The sequence below is a fragment of the Mustela lutreola genome, chromosome 16, assembly GCF_030435805.1.
Source record: "Mustela lutreola isolate mMusLut2 chromosome 16, mMusLut2.pri, whole genome shotgun sequence".
Lineage (NCBI taxonomy): Eukaryota > Metazoa > Chordata > Mammalia > Carnivora > Mustelidae > Mustela > Mustela lutreola.
In genome coordinates this window covers 16542169-16562774 of record NC_081305.1, presented here as the reverse complement: position 1 = coordinate 16562774, position 20606 = coordinate 16542169, and the positions used below count along the sequence as shown (strand labels likewise).

Below are 20606 nucleotides of genomic sequence, written 5' to 3'. Positions count from 1 at the left end.
TCTCCATCACCAGTGACAGGATGCAGGGTGATGACTGTCCTATTCACATGTGAGGCTGAAGTCACTTCAAACTGATGGTGTGCCTTCACCATCCATGTTAAACACCACTCACAGGTACAGAGGCATTTCCTCCCCTAAAAGCTAACTCTGAAATTCACTCCTCCCTACTTGGGAATTCTGTCCCAAACCTTCTGTCTACCTTGGCTTTCAACTTTGGTAATTGACTTCTAAGGTAGGTGACTTCTGAAATGTTCCTTGGCTCAAGATGATTTGTGAGTGTGGTTATTGTGGCTGATACATCTCCCTGAGGTGGGTGACGTTTTATTAGAAATGCAGATTTGTGGCTTTAGGCTGTAGTGGCTAGTTGGACAAATCCTCCTAGGTGGATTTGGTTACAGTAATGCACATCCTGATGTCAGCAATACAGAGTTTCAGGTTTTCTCCAAGGTCCTTTCTGAGCAGCCACATACTCTCGGGCCCCCAGATCAGAAAGCTGCAGGTAGATGTTACCGATCTACATTACAAAGGCATCTGTAAGGACGTTAACCACAGAGCGAGGTAAGGAAGCATCAGAATATTCTGAAGCCACCCTGCAGGAGCTTAGGAACATTGTCCAAAAAGGAAAGGAGGGTCACTGACTTCTAATTTTCTTAAGGATCCATGTTTTTAGTATACACACCTCTCCAGTGGCTGAATATCTAACATGACCTTGGAGCAGTGCTGGCTCCTATACCCTTCCAAAGTTTAATGCAGAGAGAGCCAGTTACCTTTGGCTTGACCTTGTAGGGCCCCATGGGGTGGTCTGTTTCGAGAAAGCCATACTGGATCCATTTAGTTAACTACTGTTTAAAACAAGTTTTTTCTAAACAACTTCCAGGACTGACTACAAGGGTAACAGGATTTTGAGGATTGTGGTAAGAGTACCTGTGTTGCAAAACTCAACATAAAAATGAGGCAAGACCAGTATCTAGAGAAACAAGTTCCTTTAGATCTTGCAAAACTCTGACAGTATCTTAAGGCTAATCGTTGGTCAGGTTGATGCTGATTTATTTTTCCAAAAATAATTGTGACCAGGAAGCACAAGTTTTGCTTTGTTTCTTTTCTAATTGTGACAGGAAGAGGTTCATTGCTTCCTCAACTATCATCCCTCCCCTAGCCCTGATCCATGAGCTCCACCACAAGAATGAGCCAAACAGCAGCTGCCCAAGAAATCTTAGCAGGGAAATCATCACCCAAAACTTGTGACCCCGGTAAAATGTGTAGGTACTCATTCATGTTAATACTGTCATTAAACACTTCATGAACTGTGACCATTCTGTTCTGTTTTACTTACACAAGCAAACTGCTGTTCAAGGCAAAGGACTGACTCTGCAGGTAAGACACATACAAGCCCTTTGTAAACATAAGAACTCAGTGAAGATGATCAACCACAGTCTTAACCTGCATTTTTAAACAAAGCTTTCAGATATTAGGGATTATGTCATTATCAAATCTTGGCTCAGGGTACATTATACAGGTCTATGAAATAATGTCTACTAAGAGTGGTTATTTATTTTCCCCAATTACCACCAACAAAATCATCAGGAAATGTTCACTCTTTTGGGGGAGTTCATTTTCTTCTCAAGTTGAAGGTAATATTTTGTCCATGGCTGATTTCAGGGCAAACATTTTTGATATACTCCTCTGACCTGGTTTGGCAATTCACTGTTTTCTGTCAGACCAAACCAGTATCACGTTGATACCAGGCAAGTCAAACCCAGCTCAAATCCCAAGTGTCCGTGTTTTGGTTTCCAGAATCCTCAGATGCAGCAGAAAAAAATTAATCATTCACCTCCATCCAGTAGATGTTTGTAAATGTCTTGCTGTCCATTTTGTCAATGAACAGGCAGCCCTGCAAGTGGTCCATCTCGTGCTGGATGATTCGGGCTGCCCATCCGCTCGCCTGCCACACAACCTGCTCCCCTTTGGGGTCCAGCCCTGCAAAGTAAGTTACAGCCTGGTTAAGGATATGCTTAACTGCATCATTTTTAATCTCCTCACCTTTCCCCTACCTCTGGTGTTCACAGAAGGCAACATAGAAGGGAATGTAGACAGCAGCCCCTATTCTTCCCAGAAAAGATGCCTCAACCATGTGCATTACCAAGTATTCAATGTGGCTCTAACGCTGACAATAGGTTGCCGGACTTACTATGAGGCCGAGATGAGAAATGATCTTTGTAAGGTGCCTCATTTCTAAACATTTCTCCCATTTCTGAAGTACTGCTGATTTATTTCAATTCCTAAGAGTCTTTCAACTTGGTACACTATGAAATTAAGGGATACCATTTACTTTCTGACCTGGACCAAGTGGCCTACTTAAGAGGAACAATCTTCCCAACCCCAGCAACAAATCACATTCCACAAGATATCCTGCGGTATGACAAACATGTACAGCTCATCATCCCGGCCTCGGGAAAACTGGGTCCCACTTCTCCCATTCCACCACGACAGATCCAATTGGGTAAAAAGGGTACGTGTGTGAGACAGCCAGGGAGAGGGCACACAGCAGAGGACCTGTGGTGAGGTACTGTCGGAACTAGGCCACGTTCCCAGCCCAAGCCAAGTCCCAGACAAGCTGTCTCTGCTGTCACACTAGCCCCCATCCCCATCAGTCAGTCTTGAATCACGTCCCCTGCAGGGTTCTGCCGGCAGGCTTCGCTGAGCCTGCACTTCACAAACCTGCCTTTTAACTGGAGCTTTGAGAAAACTACATAGGACCAGAGATCGCCGCTTCCATGGGCAAAGGGGAAGAGCTGCACGCGTTTACCCAACCACCCCAAAGCCACCGCCCTGCCCCTGCCGCACCTGAGATCTGCACGGCCTGGAAGCGGGGTACGCAGGCCAGGAAGCCTGCGACGCTCTCGCAGCCCTCAGGGAAGGTGACCAGGCGGCTGTCTAGCACCCGCAGACTGGGGTTCACAAACACGCGCAGGGGGAAGGGCTCCATCTGGCGGGCCTCGCGCAGGCGCGGCGGGCAGGCGCGGAAGAGCGCCTCGGGGAACTCCAAAGCCAGCACCTGCAGCGGCACTCCGAGCTGCGGAGCGCTCAGGCCCACGCAGCGCCGGCTCCGCATCACCTGCACCAGCCTCTGCACCAGCCGCTGCAGTTCGGGCCCCGCCAGCTGCGCCGGCTCCACCGGGCCAGCCACGGCCCGCAGCGCCGGGTCGCCGACCTGACACACGCGCGGGTAGGGCGGCTGGGGCGCGCCCAGCACCAGACGCCGCACATAGCGCCAGTAGGACCGCCGGCGCGCCGGGCCCTCGAGGCTGTCCCGGGTGGGCGCCGAACTGCAGCCCCGGGCGCCGCCGCCCGCCGCTCCCCCTGACCACGATGGGGCTGGTCCCAAGCAGGGACGCGCCCGCGCCAGGAGCGTCCCCAGCAGCAGCGGCGCTCCCATTCGGTTCCCGGTACGCGGGACAGATCCTCCCGGTCGCCTGCGCCCTCCCCGGCCCCCGTAGGCGAGCGCTCCCGTCGCGGGGAACGCCGGGAAGCCGAGTTCTCGCGCGCCTTCCGGAAGCGCGAGCGCGGCCCCTAGAGCGCAGCCCGCCTCCGTGACGTCAGCAGCTTTATTACTGAATTTCGTGTTTTTATGTATAATCAACCGTTTGCAAGCGTGACGCATGGAGGTTCCCCCTTTCGTATGCGCTCACGAATGCCTTCGCAGCCTACCCCCTGGGGCTGCGCCGTGCTCTCCACGGCCGGCCTCACCTCTCCGCGGGCGCGGCAGAAGCGCTGGCCGCCCCCCCCGTTAGGTGTCCGCACCCGGGACCTCAGCCGGCGGCGCCTCAGCGGAGTCCGCCTGCTCCTGCGCATCCTCAGGGCGAGCTGCAGCGGCGGCGGGTTCCATGCCTGACTCCTCGGCGGCGGGTGCTGGAGCTGCGAGCTCCGGCGCCAGCTCCTTGTCATCCAGACAGAGGACCAGCTCTCTCTTCGGCAGGAGGAAGGCAAGAGGCTCCTGGACGAGACCGATGTTCACATGCCCAAGGTTTCCGTACTTGGAGAGCTGAGTGGGTGGAATGCCTGACCCACAGGTAGAGAAAGTGAAATAGAAAAAAACGTTTAACAAATTTAAATATTGATGTGTCGCAGAGGAAAAAAAAAATTATAGGACGTAACAGACACAATTTCCACAATGCCATACAGTGAAAGGCGTTTTTGTGATTTGGGACCAAAAACCATACTATAAATCGAGACTTTGAAGGTAATCTGGAACAACACGGTGGAGGGTTGATGGAGTTAAGAGCCAAGAGAACCTCGGAAGGCATTGGCTTCCTTGGGCCAGGCCCAGGGAGAAAGCTGGGGGGAAAGTTGCCAAGAGCCACTCTGCTGGTGTGGCCACAGCGAAGTGAAGACAGATTGGGGAAAAAAATCTTTTCAAAATACCTTTTCTGGACATTTCATATTAATAGAGTCATACAATATGTGGTTCTCCTGTAACTAGCTTCTTCCACTTAGCCAGATACACACATACTGTATTATTTCATTTATATGAAATGTCCAGAAAAGGCAAATCTGTTGTAATAGAAGGCAGATTAGTGGTTGTCAGGGGCTAAGACTGGGATTGGGTAATGACTACACTGGACAAGAGCGTTCTTTTTAGGGTGATGGAAATGTTCTAAAACTGGACAGTGATAATGGCTGTATATATCTGTATACTTACTAAAAAACAGTGAATTTTACAAATAGGTGAAATATTTAGTATATGAATTATGTCAATACAGTAGTTGTCAAGATCTTTCCCCTCCTTTCTCTTACCTAAGGTCTGTGCTATCTGAGCTGGTGGAAAAAGGACTTGGAGACAGCGATTTAAATAAGGAACAAGGTCTTCCAGGAAGACAGTGCAGAACTGGACAAAGAGCTCTTGCTCCTCACTGTTGAAAGCAGCCTCTTCTGCACGATGGAAGGCCAGGATTGTTTTGGTTACCTAGGAGACAGGGGCACCATCAGTCACTAGACTATCACCATCAGTGGTACCTGAAACTAAGCACAAATATGCAGCCCTCAAGTTTTCATAAAGAAAGTCATTCCAAACAGTACATTATATTACTGTCTTGTTTAAATTCAGAATTGTGGTCTCTCCACAGTTCTTTCGCTTCGTTGATGTATTTTTGACTCAAACCCAACTTGTTTCATTACTGGCACACTTTCCACTTCTAGTGGAAGAGCATCAAGGTTCTTGACTCCTACAGGAGATGGACCACAACTATATTGGGTCCAGGAAAATGAGGCAAAATTATAAAATATTTTTACTGAGTAAGGCTTCTGAGGTTCTAGGAAGCTAGACCGCTAAAAAATTATAAAAGAACACTGAGCTAAAAAAGAAGTTCCACATTAAAATAAAAGAGCAACCTAGCTGACGTTCCTGGTTCAAGTCCTAGCTGTGCCACTTGCTGGTTTTGTGACTTTGAGGTGATTGAACACTTTGTGCCCCCTGTTCCTCAGTTTCCTTATTTATAAAGTAGGGCCTGCAACAGGATCTATCTCTTAGGGATGTGAGGATCAGTTCTCAATAGATATAAAGTATAATGAACACGACCTGGAATGAAGTAAGTTCTACATAAACATTAGCGCGTTACTATTACCTGAATTCATTGACTACAAAGTTTCAGTGCTCATGCTTCCTTCCTCTTTCAGGAGGGCTTGAACAGACTTTTTTTTTTTTTTTTTTTTTTTTGAGTAACACAAGTGGGAAAGTTTATTAAAGCAAAAAGTACACTTGAGATATGAAAGCGGGCAAGCCCAAGAGTAAGAGAGTTGGGCTCAGAAAGATTTTATATAACCATGTCACAACTGCCACCTGGTGGACAGCAATTGTAAGATGCTGTAAGTCATAAGAAACATCCCATTATATAAAGGTTTAAATATGTAAAAGATATTTTACAGGAGATCATTAGTTGTAGTATTTCTTGTATTGTGTAGAATTCTAAGATGGTTCTTAAGAATCCCACCCCTGGTATCCACGCCTTTGTGTAATCCCTTCCCCTTGACTGCAGGCAGTATGTGTGGCTTGTTTCTAACCCCTACTTAATATGGCGAAGGTGAAAAATTTGCAGATGTAATTAAAGCCCCTAATCAGTTGACTTTGAATTAGTCAAGGGATATCCTGGTTGGGCCCTACTTAATCAGATAAGCCTTTTTAAAAAAAGGTTGAGGGCGCCTGGGTGGCTCAGTGGGTTAAGCCGCTGCCTTCGGCTCAGGTCATGATCTCAGGGTCCTGGGATCGAGTCCCGCATCAGGCTCTCTGCTCAGCAGGGAGCCTGCTTCCTCCTCCTCTCTCTCTCTGCCTGCCTCTCTGCCTACTTGTGATCTCTCTCTGTCAAATAAATAAATAAAATCTTAAAAAAAAAAATTAAAAAAAGGTTGAGGATTTCCCTACAAATAAAAGAGACTCACCCAGGAGAGTTGCTCTCTGTTGGCCTAAAACAGAAAGCCACACTTTATGGAGGGAGGTGGCTTCTAGGACCTAAGGGCCTTAAACCTACAATTGCAAAGAACAGAGATCTAACAACATGAATGAGCTTGAAAAGGGACCCCAGGCTTCAGATGAGACTGCCGCCTGGCCAATACTTTGACTGTAGCCTTGTGAGATCCTGAGCAGAGAACCCAGGACTCCCAATCCAAAGAAACTGGGAGACGAGAACTGTGTTATCTTGGCTGCTACGTTTGTAGAGGTTTGTTATGTAGCAGGAGAAAACTAACACATTACTCAGTCATTTTTACAGGTGAGCCACTTTATGTATTGTTTTAGGTCCCATCATGGGGGACTAACTAGAGCTTCTCAATCAGAAAAAGTCTAAAACCGCACTAAGCCTAAGTCTGCAACCACGTATCACACAGACTGATTTATTTTTTACAAAAGTCTGGCCACCTGTTAGAAGCCCCAGCAGGGAGCCAGCAGAATGTGCTCACCTTGACAAGAGCGTCCTCCAGGGCCCTAGTCACTTCCTGTGCCAGGGCCACAGGGCAGCAGAGGCGCAGATCATTGAAGGCAACCAGAATATTGTTGAGGAAGCAGGCAAGTGGGGGGAAATCCAAGAGTACCATGGGTGGCTGCAGGGTCCCCGGCTGAGTGACTGGCACAGCAGCAGGCAGGTTACTGCTGCCCAGGATGGTTGGAGCTGAGATGAGGGTGTAGGAATTCATTTCATCCTCGAACTTTTCCACTGCTTCCTGAATTGCCTTCTGGAAAGTGCTGATGGCCACCCGCTGGAAAACAGGAGCCAACTGGCCCCGGAAATCAACCCCGACCCGGCTGAAGGACAGCCCAAAGTACATGCACTGACCCAGCAGAGAATCTAGACGACCACCAATCCCCCGGTAAAGGTCGGTCTCCAGCACCTGCAGGAACTGTGAGACTCTCTGTAGCACCCAGCCATAGAAGATGGCACTCTCGTTTATAGTGTGCTCACCCATGGCAGGGAGCAACAATGGGTCCTCATCAGAGAATATGGCACGATACTGGGTGATGATATCGAACAGATGGACACGGCAGGCCTCAATGGTTTTTGTGATGTGGAAATAGGGATCGTCATTGGGGATGGCAGTCAGAATGGAACGGAGCCAAGCATCTCGGGCCTGAAGAAACTTCACCCTCAACTCAGCCTCAGTGAAGATATCCATGCACCGGAGGAAGCTAATGACACGGAGGCAGGCGGGGAGCTGGATGTTGGTTCTTAGTTGCTGGATCAGCTGGCTCAGCATCAGCTGCATGGACTGGCGCACTTCGTTCACGATGCCCTGACAATATAGGGAGTCGGTCACATCACAGTGGGAATGACACTTCCGGGAACCCATTCCGCTACCCCTGAATAATTGGAGATCAACATTCCCACTGCTTTCCTGATATGAAGATTTCCTAAAGTTGATGTGTACAGGTTTACCAACAAATACCGCATTCACTGTGGCCTACAAGCCCCGTTTAATTGTCGTGCCTCAGCAGCTTTCTAATTCTGTCCGTCTGCTCACTGCAGTCCAGTCACACTGGCTGTCTTTTTCTTTTTTCTTTTTCTGCCTTGTATTTTTTTTTTTTTAAGATTTTATTTATTTATTTGAGAGAGAGAGCATGCACCAGAGGAGGGAGGGTCAGAGGGAGAAACAGACTCCTCGCTGAGCAGGGAGGCCAACACGGGACTCGATCCTATGACTCCAGGTTCATGACCTGAGCTTAAGGCAGTTGTTTAACCAACTGAGCCACCCAAGCGCCCTTGTATTTCTTAAACACTCTCAACTTTTTCCCTCCTCAGTCTGCTATACCTGGTCTTTCCACTTTCTGGTTTGCTCTTTCCCCACATCTTTGTGTGACTGGTTCCTTCTCATCATCTGGGTCTCAGTTTAAATATTATCTCTCCAGCAGAGCCTTTCTTCACTACTCTACCTAGGGTACATACCCTAGTCTCCTACCCATTCCCTAGTTTATTTCCTTCAGACAGTTACCATTATCTGAAAGGATCATATTATTTATTTACCAACTATCCGCTTACATTCATGAAATCTAGGACCTTCTGTGCTTTGTGTCATTGTCTCCCCAAGACCTAGATCAGTGCCTGGCACATGATTAATATTTATCAGTTGAATGAATGAATGAATGATTCATGTTCAAGCCTGCCTGGCCACTAGAAACCAAAATAAAACATGCAAAATTTCCCTAAGGTTTCTGCCTAAAGGTTCAGTGATAACCACAGAATTACTGATTATAAAAACATCAGTTTGTGTCCTTTTGGGGCAGTGTGGCTACCTGGATGACAGGGATGGAGGAATATTTCCTTTCCAGTCGGCGTACATAGGCTGCAAGCTCCAAGGCCTCTTCATAATAGCTGTTCCGGACACAGGTGTCCATTAGCTGAGGAATCTCCAGGATTTCCAGGATTTCTGTGTGCCGGTTTAGAGTCAGGGTGTTCATCCGGCGGTTGGAGCTGATCTCCTCAGCCTCTTTAACAAAGTTCCTAGTAACAGACAGGAGAATATTGGTTGCTCACTACTCTACATCCAAAACTTAGCTACAATTACCAAGAATTTATTATGAACTGGACAGTGATCTGGATGGTTTATGATTTAATCTTCACACCAAACCTGTGAGGTAAGTACTATCACCCTTGAGGCAACTTTAATCCCAGAGAGGCTAAGCGGCTTGTCCAAGATCACACAATTAATAAATGATAAAAATCTGTGAGCCCAGATCTGCCACTTAACTAGCAGTGGCAGGGTACTTAGGCTCTCTGAATTCTCTCCTTATTGGTAAAATAGTAGGAGGACCCACCTCATAAGCATGTGAGGATTAAATGAGATGATGTGTATAAAGCATTTAACACAGAACCTGACACACAGTAAATATTAATAATAGCTATTCTTTTTGTGATCCCTAACCAGCTTAGAAGCTATAACCTTACCCTCAAGTTCCCTCAGCCTCTTCATCTTTTCTTAGCGTGTTGTTCCACTTTTAACTCCACAGTTTTCCCTTCTCCATAACTACAGAGACCTGCTTTATGAAGTCCCCTATATAGGAAGGCGGGCGGAAGGGTATAGAAGCTCTTGTCAAATATCCAAAGACTCAAAACTTAAATTTTATCGAGAAAGGCTGAAAGGTAGAATTAAGGATAATAGACTGAGGCCTAAAGAGGCAGAATATGGCATAAAAAGGAGAGATTTTTTTGGATAATTTTTGCTGCCTCCAAATGAAAGGATTTCGTTGTCCTTTGGGTGGTCGGCTCGTGTAGCTTATAGCTGGCGATCGTAGAATGTTAGCTATGTCAGACCCAATAAGTGCTTTGCGTGGATTCTCTAGTACTCACAACAGTCCTGTGAGGGAGGGACGTGCAGCTGTTTTCCAATCCTGCCTTGGGGCAGGCTTACTAGCTTCCAAGTGCCCCTAGACAATCCCCAAGCCATCTCAACTTCCTCATACATAGAATGGGAATAACAGTACCTACCTCGAAAGCTGTTATGAAGCTTAAGTGGATTTTTAAAATGCTCAGAGGAGCACCTGACCCATGGTAACTGCTATGTGTTAGCTATTTCTTTCGTCATAAATGTCAGCTATTACAGTTGCTAAAAGCCCCCTTAGTGCTAGGCCCGCCGCACCTGCAGCTCTGCTGGAAGCTGGGCAAGCGGTCGAGCAGGCGGCCGAGCGACGCCTCCACGTCGCCAAAGAGGCGGTGGATGCGCTCGGTGCACTCGGCGCCTCGGATGAAGGTCTTGTAGTTGGCAAAGGCCAAGTCGCGCGTCTGCTGCAGCAGCTGCGCTCGCTCTTCCGCCAAGCGCTCGGGCTCGCGTCTCAGCCGCTCCAGCCCGGAGCCGCTCAGCTCCCGGAGGTAGCGGCCCACGTCGGGCCGCTCCCGCCACTGGGCCTCGGGGAAACGGTCTCGGAACAGCGATGCCAGGAGCCCTTCATCCTCCACCTCCCCGAGAGCTGCGGCAGTGGCCGTCGTTGTGGCAGGCTCCGTGGTTGACGAAGCGACTGTCGCCGTCGCCGCCATCTTCCAGCAGCAGCGTCACTTCTCCTCCGGCCCTGCGAGGGCGCTGGCTCGGAATCCAGGACCGGAAGCAGCGGGGGGTTCGTATCCGGCCCGCTTGCTTTGCCGATGGTCCTCCAGGCTGCGGGGCACTGGGGCAGGGACCAAATTGACGGCGGCTAGAGAGGCAGGCTTTGGGGTTGCCAGGGAGCGGCCGGCGGCTGACTTCCGCTTCCGGCCTCTGAGGCACGCGGATTCGGTGTTGTAACCCAGCGGGAAAATGCGGCCTTTAACTGAAGAAGAGACCCGAGTAATGTTTGAGAAGATAGCGAAATAGTAAGAGCGCACGGAGGGGAAGGGGAAATGTGTGTGTGGCGGGTAGAGTGGGGACGCGGGGCCGGGAGGAGGCTGTTGGGGCGCTGTCTCCAGCCCTCCTTTTGCTTTCAGCATCGGGGAGAACCTTCAGCTGCTGGTCGACAGGCCCGACGGCACCTACTGTTTCAGGCTGCACAACGACCGTGTGTACTATGTGAGGTGAGGCGGTGCCGGGTGGACGACAGGAGCCCCGGGTGGATAACTGGGTCCCACCAGCTTCTCCCATCTGACACCTTCTTCTTCCTTACCCCTTCAGTGAGAAGATCCTGAAGTTGGCGGCCAACATCTCTGGGGACAAGCTAGTGTCGCTGGGGACCTGCTTCGGAAAATTCACTAAGACTCACAAGTTCCGGTTGCACATCACGGCTCTGGATTACCTTGCACCCTATGCCAAGGTTTGTAGGGTGGTATTCAGTCGGCCACTGGGGAGGAAGGAAGGCAAAGATGAGGGCCACGTCCGAACGCAGATAATCGGGTAGCTTCTCTGTCACGGAGTCCGTGCCAGCTCGTGGGGATGTGTGCAGGGCTTGCTGCTTGGGCATGGTTGGGGTTCTGGCATGAGGATGCTGTATGGTTGCATAGTCCTAGTTATGTCCAGCAGAGTAGAAAAGCCTATGCAGACCCCACTCAAGAAAAGCAAATTGGTGGCTTTGGTGAGAGCATAGTGGGATCCAGAAAAGGAGCTTTTAAACTATCCGTGTGAGAGATTACAGAGTTGAGGAAAGAACTTTCTGGCAGTTCTCTTTAGGGCGTGAATAATTTGAGATAACCATCCATTTTTCTCTTTTCCTTAAAATGCTTTCAACATATCCAGCAGCTGGCTTATGTGCAGAGATACAGCAAGTAGGATTTTAATGCCTCTTGGATTTAATTCTGTTTTTTGTTTTTTGTTTTTTGTTTTTTTTTTTATAGTATAAAGTGTGGATAAAGCCTGGAGCAGAGCAGTCCTTCCTGTATGGGAACCATGTGTTGAAATCTGGACTGGGTCGAATCACTGAAAATACTTGTCAGTACCAGGGAGTGGTGGTGTACTCCATGGCAGACGTCCCTTTGGTGAGTAGAGATGGTAGCTGTTATAAAAACCAAGTATCTTTTTAATCAAGAAGGATGTATTTTCAATCAGTGCGCTTTAGAGACTAAATTTTCAGCACCTTTCAAATTTCTCAAAGATAAGAACTGTATTTTTTCATCTTCATTATTTCTACCCCTCAATGCGTGCCAACTGAATGACTTGAGTGAATCAGTGTCTCTTCTTTTGAATCCCAGGGTTTTGGGGTGGCAGCAAAGTCTACACAAGACTGCAGGAAAGTAGACCCCATGGCGATTGTGGTATTTCATCAAGCAGACATTGGGGAATATGTGCGGCATGAAGAGACTTTGACTTAAAACGAAATCATCGCAAGGACTTATGGCTGTGTGGAAGGGCCTAGCTTTCTTTCCTGTGTCTGTGTAGGCTCCATCATCATGTTGAATTTTGTCAACACTGTGACTTCTTCAGGGACTTCTTAGTTTAATATTCTATTATGGACGAATGCAGGCTGGATTCTTATGCGGAAATGGCTCAAAAACAGTGTTTCAGATCTTTGCGTTTGTGACTAAATAGAATACTGTGTTTTATATTTGAATCAAGGGGCTTCTTGTCTTGAGTAACAGGTTCTAAGTCATTGGAACTGAGGACAAGAATAGCTAGCTTATTGTTATCTGTGATAACACTGTTTTCCAAACTCATGATAAGAACACAATTGATTTTCTTCATTATTTATTAATACCATGGAAGTCAGATATTACCATATTAGAATGGTAGGTCACATGGGATTTTACTAATGAAATTTGGATAAAATAACAGCAATTTGTTCTGCCAATTTTCTATATAGTAGGTTCTGTGTGGTGTGGGAGAAAACCTTGGATTCAAACCCTGGTTCTGACACCTGCCAGCTGTATGGCTTTAGAGGCGTCATTAAACTTTGATAAGCTTATTTTCTTCTTTTGCTTCGAAAAACAGCTTTAACCATCTACCTAAGAATGGTTTTTAGAATTAGAAATCACATTTGTAAAGCACTTAGCACAGTGCCTGGCAAATGTTAGGTGTTAAACAAATGGTAAGAATTATTTTTATGTGGTATATACCGGGTATTTCTATTACTAAGGATAGGATCTCCTGTAGTTATAGTATAGTTTTGATGATATATCTTGGTTCTTGTTCTCCTTTTCTTAGATGGTATGATCCCAGGCTAATGTTATTTTCATCACCTTGATTTCTTAAAACGTGATTTCCCTTACAAACCTTTATTTACCTGACTGGACTAGACAGAAAGCACTAATCATAGACACTGAAATAATTCAGCTCCTCCCCCTTTGTCCATGCCTGCCAAAATTATTTTTGGAATTATTAAAATGTTTTTTAATGAAAAAATTCCACTAAGTTTTTTTAAAACTGCCTGTATTATAAAGCATTTCTTTAAATACACTTTTTTCCTGCTTATTTTAAATTCCAAAGGTGACATCTAAAAATAAAATTTTCAACTACAACAAAGCAGTCTACCAATTCCTGTTTTTGTATGCAACATGTAAAACAGATATGTTTTGTCCCATTTTTTTTTTCAATTCTTCTCCTTCCCAAGGTTATGTGTAAACCCTCTAGATAGACTTAGTAAAGGTTGAGGGACCGCTGTATGTTGAACATAGTTTTATGGTAGCATTTGGTACACACTTTAGTAATAGCTAATATCAAAACTTGCACATTTATTATTTTGTTGCCATTTTGAGGCAACTGGAGAGGAAAGGAAAGCAATAGACTCAGATGTTTGAACAAGATAAATTGATTTTTTCCAGTAATCTACAAAGCTTATTTGACCAAAACTTTGACAGAGCTTCTGCCCCAGAAGAAGAGAGCCTAGGCTGCTGTAGTCATTTTGGCTTAGCATCTTGGCTTTTTCGTGTCTGTAGTCTTTGGGACATTGAAGAGACGCTTCAAGAAATACAGCTGCAGGATTCCAGAAAGAATAATAACAAGGCTCTGAGCTGTTGACCACCAGTTCACATAGTTATAGTTTGATTGGAGAAGGAAAAAGTCAGCCATTTTCCTCATACGGGCAAAGTTGTAGTATCGCCACATGTGGAAGATATTGTTCTGCACCTTCCGTGTACTCTCCTGTGGGACAGAAAATGAAGTAAAGAGAGGGTCCTCCCTACCTCCTGTCTAGTCTCACCTGGGTGCTCACGAGCACTAATCTAAGTTACCTGGAAGTTGAGTAGCTTACTTATAATTTTATGATACATAGTAAGTTGGTTATTGTAGTTGTTAGTAAAGCTGGTTTTGCTGTATATGAAAAAGTCTGGTTTTTTTTTTGTTGTTTTTTTTTTTTGGTGGTGAGCAGCAAAGCAAAATTTATTGAGCCGTAGCAAAGTGATAGCACAAAGCTCCTGAAAAGGGAGGGGACCCAGGAGGGTTGCCTAAAAGACACAATTTTATAACGAAAAATTTCAATGTTGAAACTAGAAAGCTCTTTCAGGTGTCTCACAGTATTTCTAGATTTAGGTATGTACTCTGTATGTCATTGCTATTCTGGTGATGTCTTCTGTTCTTCGAATATGGTAGAAGACTAGGGCCTACAGACTTCTTATTAAAGGACCAGATAGTAAATATTTTCGGTTTTGTAGGCAGTACAGTCTGTTGCAACTACCAAACTCTGCCGTTGTTAGCACAGAAGCAGCTGTGTGTAATTGTCAAATGAGCATAACTGTGTTTCAGTGAAGTGTCATTTGCGGAAACAGGCAGTGGGCTTTTGTGCACTGAAAAATACTATCAAGAGGGCGCCTGGGTGGCTCAGTGGGTTAAGCCGCTGCCTTCGGCTCAGGTCATGATCTCAGGGTCCTGGGATCGAGTCCCGCATCGGGCTCTCTGCTCAGCAGGGAGCCTGCTTCCTTCTCTCTCTCTCTCTCTCTCTGCCTACTTGTAATCTCTCTCTGTCAAATAAATAAATAAAATCTTTAAAAAAAAAAAATACTATCAAGAAAGTGAAAAGACATCCCACAGAATGGAGAAAATGTTGGCAAATCACTTATCTGATAAGGGATTTATATCCAGAATATTTAAAAAAACTTATACCTCATCAATAAAAAGACCACCCAATTTTAAAATAGGTAAAGGATTTGAATAGACAGTTCTCCAAAGAAGATAGACAAATGGCCCAAAAAACATGAAAAGGTGCTCAGTGGTCTTAGCCATTAGGGAGACAGAACTCAAAACCACAAGATACAACTCCACACCCACTGGGATGACTATTAATAAAAGAGACAGTGGCATGTTGGTGAGGATGTGGAGAAATTAAAACCACATATGCTGGTGGGAGTGTAACTTGCCTTGGCCACTGGAGAACAGGAGTTACAAAGTTAAACAGATGACCATGTGACCCAGCAGATTATACCACTTCTTGGTATACGGAAATGAAAACATGTTCACACAAAAACTTCATGCAAATGTTCATGGCTGCATTATTCATAATAGCCAAAAAGTGGACAACCTAAATGTCTATCAGCTGATGAGTGGATAAGCGAAATGTGGTACAGTCATACAAGAGAGTATTAGTCATCCATAAAAGGGAATGAAGTACTAATATATGCTACAATATGGATTAATTTTGAGAACACACTTCACTAAGTGAAGGAGTCTGGAAACAGGCCCCATTGTATGATTCTACTCATACACTATATGTATGATACATACATACAATGTACAGGATAGGCAAATTTATAGAAACAAAGTTGATTAATGAATGCTTGCCGAGGACTCGGAGGGGTCCTGGGGAAGGAAGAGTGACCAAGGGGTGTAGTTCTTTTTGGGTGATGAAACTGTTCTGGAATTAGATGTGATAGTGGCAGGACCTTGGGAATATACTAAAAACCTCAGAATTGTACACTTTAAAATGGTGAATGGGCCATTCCTCTTTTTTGTGTTTTTTTTTTAAGATTTTATTTATTTATTTGACAGAGAGAAACCACAAGTAGGCAGAGGGGCAGGCAGAGAGGGAGGGAAGCAGGCTCCCCGCTGAGCAGAGAGCCTGATGTGGGGCTTGATCCCAGGTCCCTGAGATCATGACTTGAGCCGAAGGCAGAGGTTGTAACCCACTGGGCCACCCAGGTGCCCCTGAATGGGTCATTCCAACGGGAAATGGACCAGATTTAGTTTGTGTGCCAGAGTTTGCTAACTCCTTGTATAAAACAAGTGAGGAATTTGAAGAGCTCCAAGTCCTAAAAATTAAAGGATTCAGATCACTGTGCCTGTTTGGTTTCTCCCCAGGTGAGCACTCCCTCAGGTGATATTATTTCCAAGGATGTTTCCATATTGTTACTCCCACAAAATGGTTACCTCAATGGCATCCAGAGTATCATTCAGTTGTTTTCTTTCATTCTTCTGTTTGTGGTCCATCTCAGGCCCCTCGTAGAAGACTCCAAAATTGAGGTACACTTGCACTGAACCAAAGTGATTTTGCTGATTCTTTAGACAAAGCTGATAAAAACCTGTAGGAATCATTACTAAAGCTTGGTCTCCACCCTTTGTTGATCCAACACCCTCTAGGTTTCCCCGAAGATACATGTGTACCAGTGTGTGTGTTTTTTTTTTTTTTTTAAAGATTTTATTTATTTATTTGTCATAGAGAGAGAAGCGAGAGCAAGCACAGACAGACAGAGTGGCCGGCAGAGGCAGAGGGAGAAGCAGGTTCCCCGCCAAGCAAGGAGCCCGATGTGGGACTCGATCCCAGGACGCTGGGATCATGACCTGAGCCGAAGGCAGCCGCTTAACCAACTGAGCCACCCAGGCATCCCATGTGTACCAGTGTTAAAGGTGCTACTGTAGTTTCCTTCCTTTTACTTAGGAAGTAGAAAGATCCAATTTTTTATGTGGAAACCTTACATGATCTTCCATGAAACTTATTTTACTAAGTACAAATTACAATATAGTGTTTTGCCAAATATTAGTGACTTAGTTCTATAAATTTAAGTAAATTTAAGTTAGTTCTATACTAGATTGAAAACGTTTTCTCTGTCTTTTTCAACATATATTTCTCACATCTCTTATTGAAGCTCTTCTGCTTGACAAAGTGAACTGAAATTAAGAGCATGGTTGTTTTCCTGCATCTTATACACCATTAGAACTGGGGGATACCATCTTGAACTTGAGACTAGAGAAAAAATTGATGTGTTTGCATGAAAGAAGCTATCCTGCTGAATGGAGTAACTTCCTGCAAGGTGGTTTGTACAGGAGCCGATGGTTTAGGGTATATACTGGTGCTGATTCTGAACGGGGGTTGCCACCCTTTGTATGTATGTGGAAGTGGGGAGAAGCGGAATTAGAAAGGTGTGGCAGCATATTTGATTGTCAAAATGATTGGATGGCAGTTTTGGCAGGTAGGGGCCAAAGGTGCTAACTAACCTAGAGTGCTGAATATCCTGTGCTACACAATGAAGGATTGTTTTATGTCCTTGTTGAGAAACATTGTCTTTCTTCATATACCGGGCTGGTAGAAAGGGCAGTTAAAACTGACCCCATGCTGAGGGCACTTGGGTGGTTCAGTTGGTTAAGCATCTGTCTTCAGCTTGGGGTGCTGGGATTGGGCCTCATGTCTGGCTCCCTGCTCAGTGGGGAGTTTGTTTCTCTCTCTCCCTTTGTCCTTCCCCTGCTTGTGTGCTTGCCCATGTGCATGCTTGTGCTCCTGCTCACTCTCGAGAGAAAAAAGCAAAACCCAAAAAACTGACCCATGTTGTCCAAGGTGGGGACAGACTCGATCTGGCTGTATAAATTTTCTGGTGACTGGAGAAGTGCTTTGTTGTGGAACGTGGGTATTTTCACTGTGATGCGTTACCTTTCGTTCTGAGTCTTCTGTTTAGTAACTGCCTCAAGTACTCTGAATAGAAAGAAGTGCTGTCCTCAAATAAATTTGTTAATTGGAATTCTGTATTATAAATGGATCTATTTTGGTCACTTTCTCATAACCTGTTCAGATGGAGACAATGAGATAAAAGTGAGCTTCTGGACTCTGGAGTTAAAATAGTCACCTTGAGACCCTGTCCCGAATCTGCCAGGGGACAGACTGCCTCTGCTGCTGGCAATCTCCTGTAAAGTTTTGATGTTGGTGCTCAAGGCTAGTTTTTGGTGTTTGAAGCTGTTTAGTCCCCCTACTGTTTGATCATCCCTCTGTGAAAAAGCCAGAGCTTTTACATCTCATGTACTTCAGTAATTTCAGTACTTCCTCATTATTGACCCAGTTTCAAAGAAACTAATGATTATTACAGTAACTGGTGATGAAAACAGACCTGTTTCTTTGGTAGAGAAGTTTATCTGGCCTCGAACACTCTGAGAGGAGTCTATGAGGAAACCCTGTGGGGTGTGTGCAGTGGCAGCAACATGTCGGTCATGTGACATTCCCAGTGTCCGCTGCACCTGCCAAGACACATTAAAGAGGGAGAAAAGCCCCTGCTACATCACAGAAAGCTAGCTAAATGCCACGATTGACATTCCTGATCATCTGCACAGTGGTTCTCAATCAGGGATGGTACTGCCCAGTCCTCCCTGGGAGTTTGGATTGAGACAACAGTGGTGTTGGGGGTTGAGTAGAAAGAGACAGCAATATTGAACATCCTACCACGTTAGAAACAGTATTGTAAGACAAAGAATTACCCAAAATGCCAGTAACACTCCTCTTAGGAAGACCTGCCTCAGAATGTCCATCTGGTGTGTATTGATTGATACGTATGTTTTTGTAGAGTTCTTGATTGAACTTGCTTGGTTTTGACTTCCCTGGTGGTGTCTCAGACTTGGGCTTACTTGCTGCTTGACAGCAAATAAATAGGACATTCAATAGCCACTTCTCAAGCTGGATCTTGATAAGCCCATGCTACAGTGTGCTTACTAATAGCTACTGTCCTGTTATAAATTGAGAGATAAGAAAAGGCTCTGATAAACTAACTTAAAATAAGCTTTGAGTTACAGTGCAATGGAATAAGATCAATATAGTCTTACTATGTAAACAAAATTTAGAAAGTTAACAGGTTTCTTTTTTTAATTATTTTAAAAAATATTTTATTAATTTCTTGGACAGAGATCACAAGTAGGCAGAGAGGCAGGCAGAGAGGCAGGCAGAGAGGGAGGAGGAGGCAAGCTCCCCGCCGAGCAGAGAAACCAATGTGGGGCTCGATCCCAGGACCCTGGGATCATGACCTAAGCCGAAGGCAGAGGCTTTAACCCACTGAGCCACCCAGGGGCCCCAAGTTAACAGGTTTCTAAGACAAAGAACAAAAGAAATTAACAGCCTTTGACTTTACTATTGAGTTCACCATTCTTGAGCACTGTGGTATAAGACCACAGGATGGATAAATGTACTTAGCCTATCAACAGGCAACTTGAAAACATTCCCCTTCCCAAAGAAATAGAGGCCTGCCTGACCAAATAGAGGGATCCTGAGCCAGTGATTCTGTGGTCTGCCAGAGTAAATGTTGCTCTCCCAGCCCCATAAACTGAAGCATCTTTCTTTGAAATAATCAGAGTTTGTTTCCAAAGTTCGTGTAAGTTTTCATTCAACTTTGTACCATATCCATATTGTTTTATTATTTTATAAAAATGGATTCTCTCTCATCTCCAAATCTGAGTTAATATATATTTGATTACCTCTCCAGGAAGAGGCAGTATGTTTGTCCCATGGCTTTGAGCACACCTCAACTGCCCCCAGTTTGAGAAGTCAAGCCATATGTTTTAGTGATTAGTCATCCATCAAGAGTTTCCATCCAAGTGCAGATCCATTTCATTAACAGGTAGGGAATCACAGCATAATAAAGACAACCAGAATCCTGTATTTGAATAAAACCTGTCCCACTTTGCAAAAGGAAACAAACAAACAAACAACAACAACAAAAACAAGTCCCCAGTATGGCGAGAGGAGCCCGTGTACTCACCTCATAACTGAAATATAAGTATCCAGTCTGGCGGGCAAATTGCCAGAAGCATTCTGTGCCTGCTGGAGGGATCATGATGGCAAAGTCAGATCGATCTGCTCCATGGAAGAGCAGCTGGTCCCCAGAGCCACTAAGGGGTTCTGTCTTCTGGCTCTTAGCAGAAGTCACTAGGTTCAGAACCACCAGTCCAGCCCCAAAGAGCAAAGGGAACATGTTGCTTTTTGGAGACTCCTCTGCAGGTGAACTGCTTGAAGTCTAGTGAAACCAAGCAGTTTAATCAACTGCTAGGGTAATCATTAACTTAGCCTGGTTTCAGGGCCACACGTGGATATTCCATAATAGAACTGGCACGATATCCTCATGCTTGGCTCACAGGAAGTGTTTTTGGTTTTACCTCAAAAACTCAAGGGATGGAGCACCTGAGTGGCTCAGTCGGCTAAGCATCTGCCTTCGGCTCAGGTCATGATCCCAGGGTCCTGGGATCGAGCCCGCATGGGGCTCTCTGCTCAGCAGGGAACCTACTTTTCCCTCTCCCACTCTCTCTGCTTATACTCCCTCTCTTGCTGTCTCTCTCTCTGTGTCAAATAAATAAATAAAATCTTTAAAAAAAAAAACCTCAGGGGCTTATCAAACCTACTTCATGGGTGCTAGATAGAATCTTCTCCAGAAGAGGCATTTTTGTCCTTCCTTTGGGTTATCATTTTTAAGTTCTTCTTGGGAATAAGCACTGGGTAATTTTATTTACAACCATCTGAATAAACAGACAAAGTTTGCCTGGAGAGATTTGTTTCTCCT

General features: G+C 45.4%; 4 protein-coding genes and 1 long non-coding RNA gene across 8 annotated transcripts in view; 2 read left to right on the top strand and 3 right to left on the bottom strand.

The window, feature by feature from the left end:
- Nucleotides 1-1300: 1300 nt before the first annotated feature.
- Nucleotides 1301-3661, bottom strand: PDF (peptide deformylase, mitochondrial). The gene is made up of 2 exons (XM_059152853.1): nucleotides 2845-3661; nucleotides 1301-1977 (listed from the first exon to the last, which is right to left on the bottom strand). The coding sequence occupies exons 1-2, from the start codon at nucleotides 3659-3661 to the stop codon at nucleotides 1820-1822; spliced, it is 975 nt and encodes a 324-aa protein (XP_059008836.1). The 3' UTR covers nucleotides 1301-1819.
- COG8 (component of oligomeric golgi complex 8) lies at nucleotides 1780-10573 on the bottom strand. 2 transcript variants are annotated; one of them, XM_059152845.1, is made up of 6 exons: nucleotides 10117-10572; nucleotides 8774-8981; nucleotides 6949-7776; nucleotides 4795-4963; nucleotides 3748-4059; nucleotides 1780-1977 (listed from the first exon to the last, which is right to left on the bottom strand). In XM_059152845.1, the coding sequence occupies exons 1-5, from the start codon at nucleotides 10509-10511 to the stop codon at nucleotides 3788-3790; spliced, it is 1872 nt and encodes a 623-aa protein (XP_059008828.1). In that variant the 5' UTR covers nucleotides 10512-10572; the 3' UTR covers nucleotides 1780-1977; nucleotides 3748-3787. The 2 variants fall into 2 exon arrangements, with proteins under 2 accessions (XP_059008828.1, XP_059008829.1); XM_059152846.1 differs by lacking the exon at nucleotides 1780-1977 and having other exon boundaries at nucleotides 3592-4059; nucleotides 10117-10573.
- LOC131818410 (uncharacterized) lies at nucleotides 3933-5396 on the top strand. Its single transcript, XR_009348807.1, has 2 exons — nucleotides 3933-4070; nucleotides 4800-5396. It is a non-coding gene; the product is annotated as an uncharacterized LOC131818410 (long non-coding RNA).
- An 86-nt stretch (nucleotides 10574-10659) lies between the features above and the next one.
- NIP7 (nucleolar pre-rRNA processing protein NIP7) overlaps nucleotides 10660-20606 on the top strand; it is a 59468-nt gene continuing 49521 nt past the window's right edge. The window contains exons 1-5 of one of the 2 annotated variants that reach the window (XM_059152857.1): nucleotides 10660-10823; nucleotides 10935-11021; nucleotides 11119-11257; nucleotides 11775-11915; nucleotides 12129-13395. In XM_059152857.1, the coding sequence (XP_059008840.1) occupies nucleotides 10768-10823; nucleotides 10935-11021; nucleotides 11119-11257; nucleotides 11775-11915; nucleotides 12129-12248 (543 nt within the window). In that variant the 5' untranslated portion in view covers nucleotides 10660-10767 and the 3' untranslated portion in view covers nucleotides 12249-13395. Of the gene's footprint in view, nucleotides 10824-10934; nucleotides 11022-11118; nucleotides 11258-11774; nucleotides 11916-12128; nucleotides 13396-20606 lie in introns of those variants that run through there. The other variant, XM_059152858.1, reaches the window with a different exon arrangement.
- On the bottom strand, nucleotides 13585-20130 carry TMED6 (transmembrane p24 trafficking protein 6). 2 transcript variants are annotated; one of them, XM_059152856.1, is made up of 4 exons: nucleotides 19812-20130; nucleotides 18177-18297; nucleotides 16231-16382; nucleotides 13585-14013 (listed from the first exon to the last, which is right to left on the bottom strand). In XM_059152856.1, the coding sequence occupies exons 1-4, from the start codon at nucleotides 20022-20024 to the stop codon at nucleotides 13780-13782; spliced, it is 720 nt and encodes a 239-aa protein (XP_059008839.1). In that variant the 5' UTR covers nucleotides 20025-20130; the 3' UTR covers nucleotides 13585-13779. The 2 variants fall into 2 exon arrangements, with proteins under 2 accessions (XP_059008839.1, XP_059008837.1); XM_059152854.1 differs by having other exon boundaries at nucleotides 18177-18303; nucleotides 19812-20115.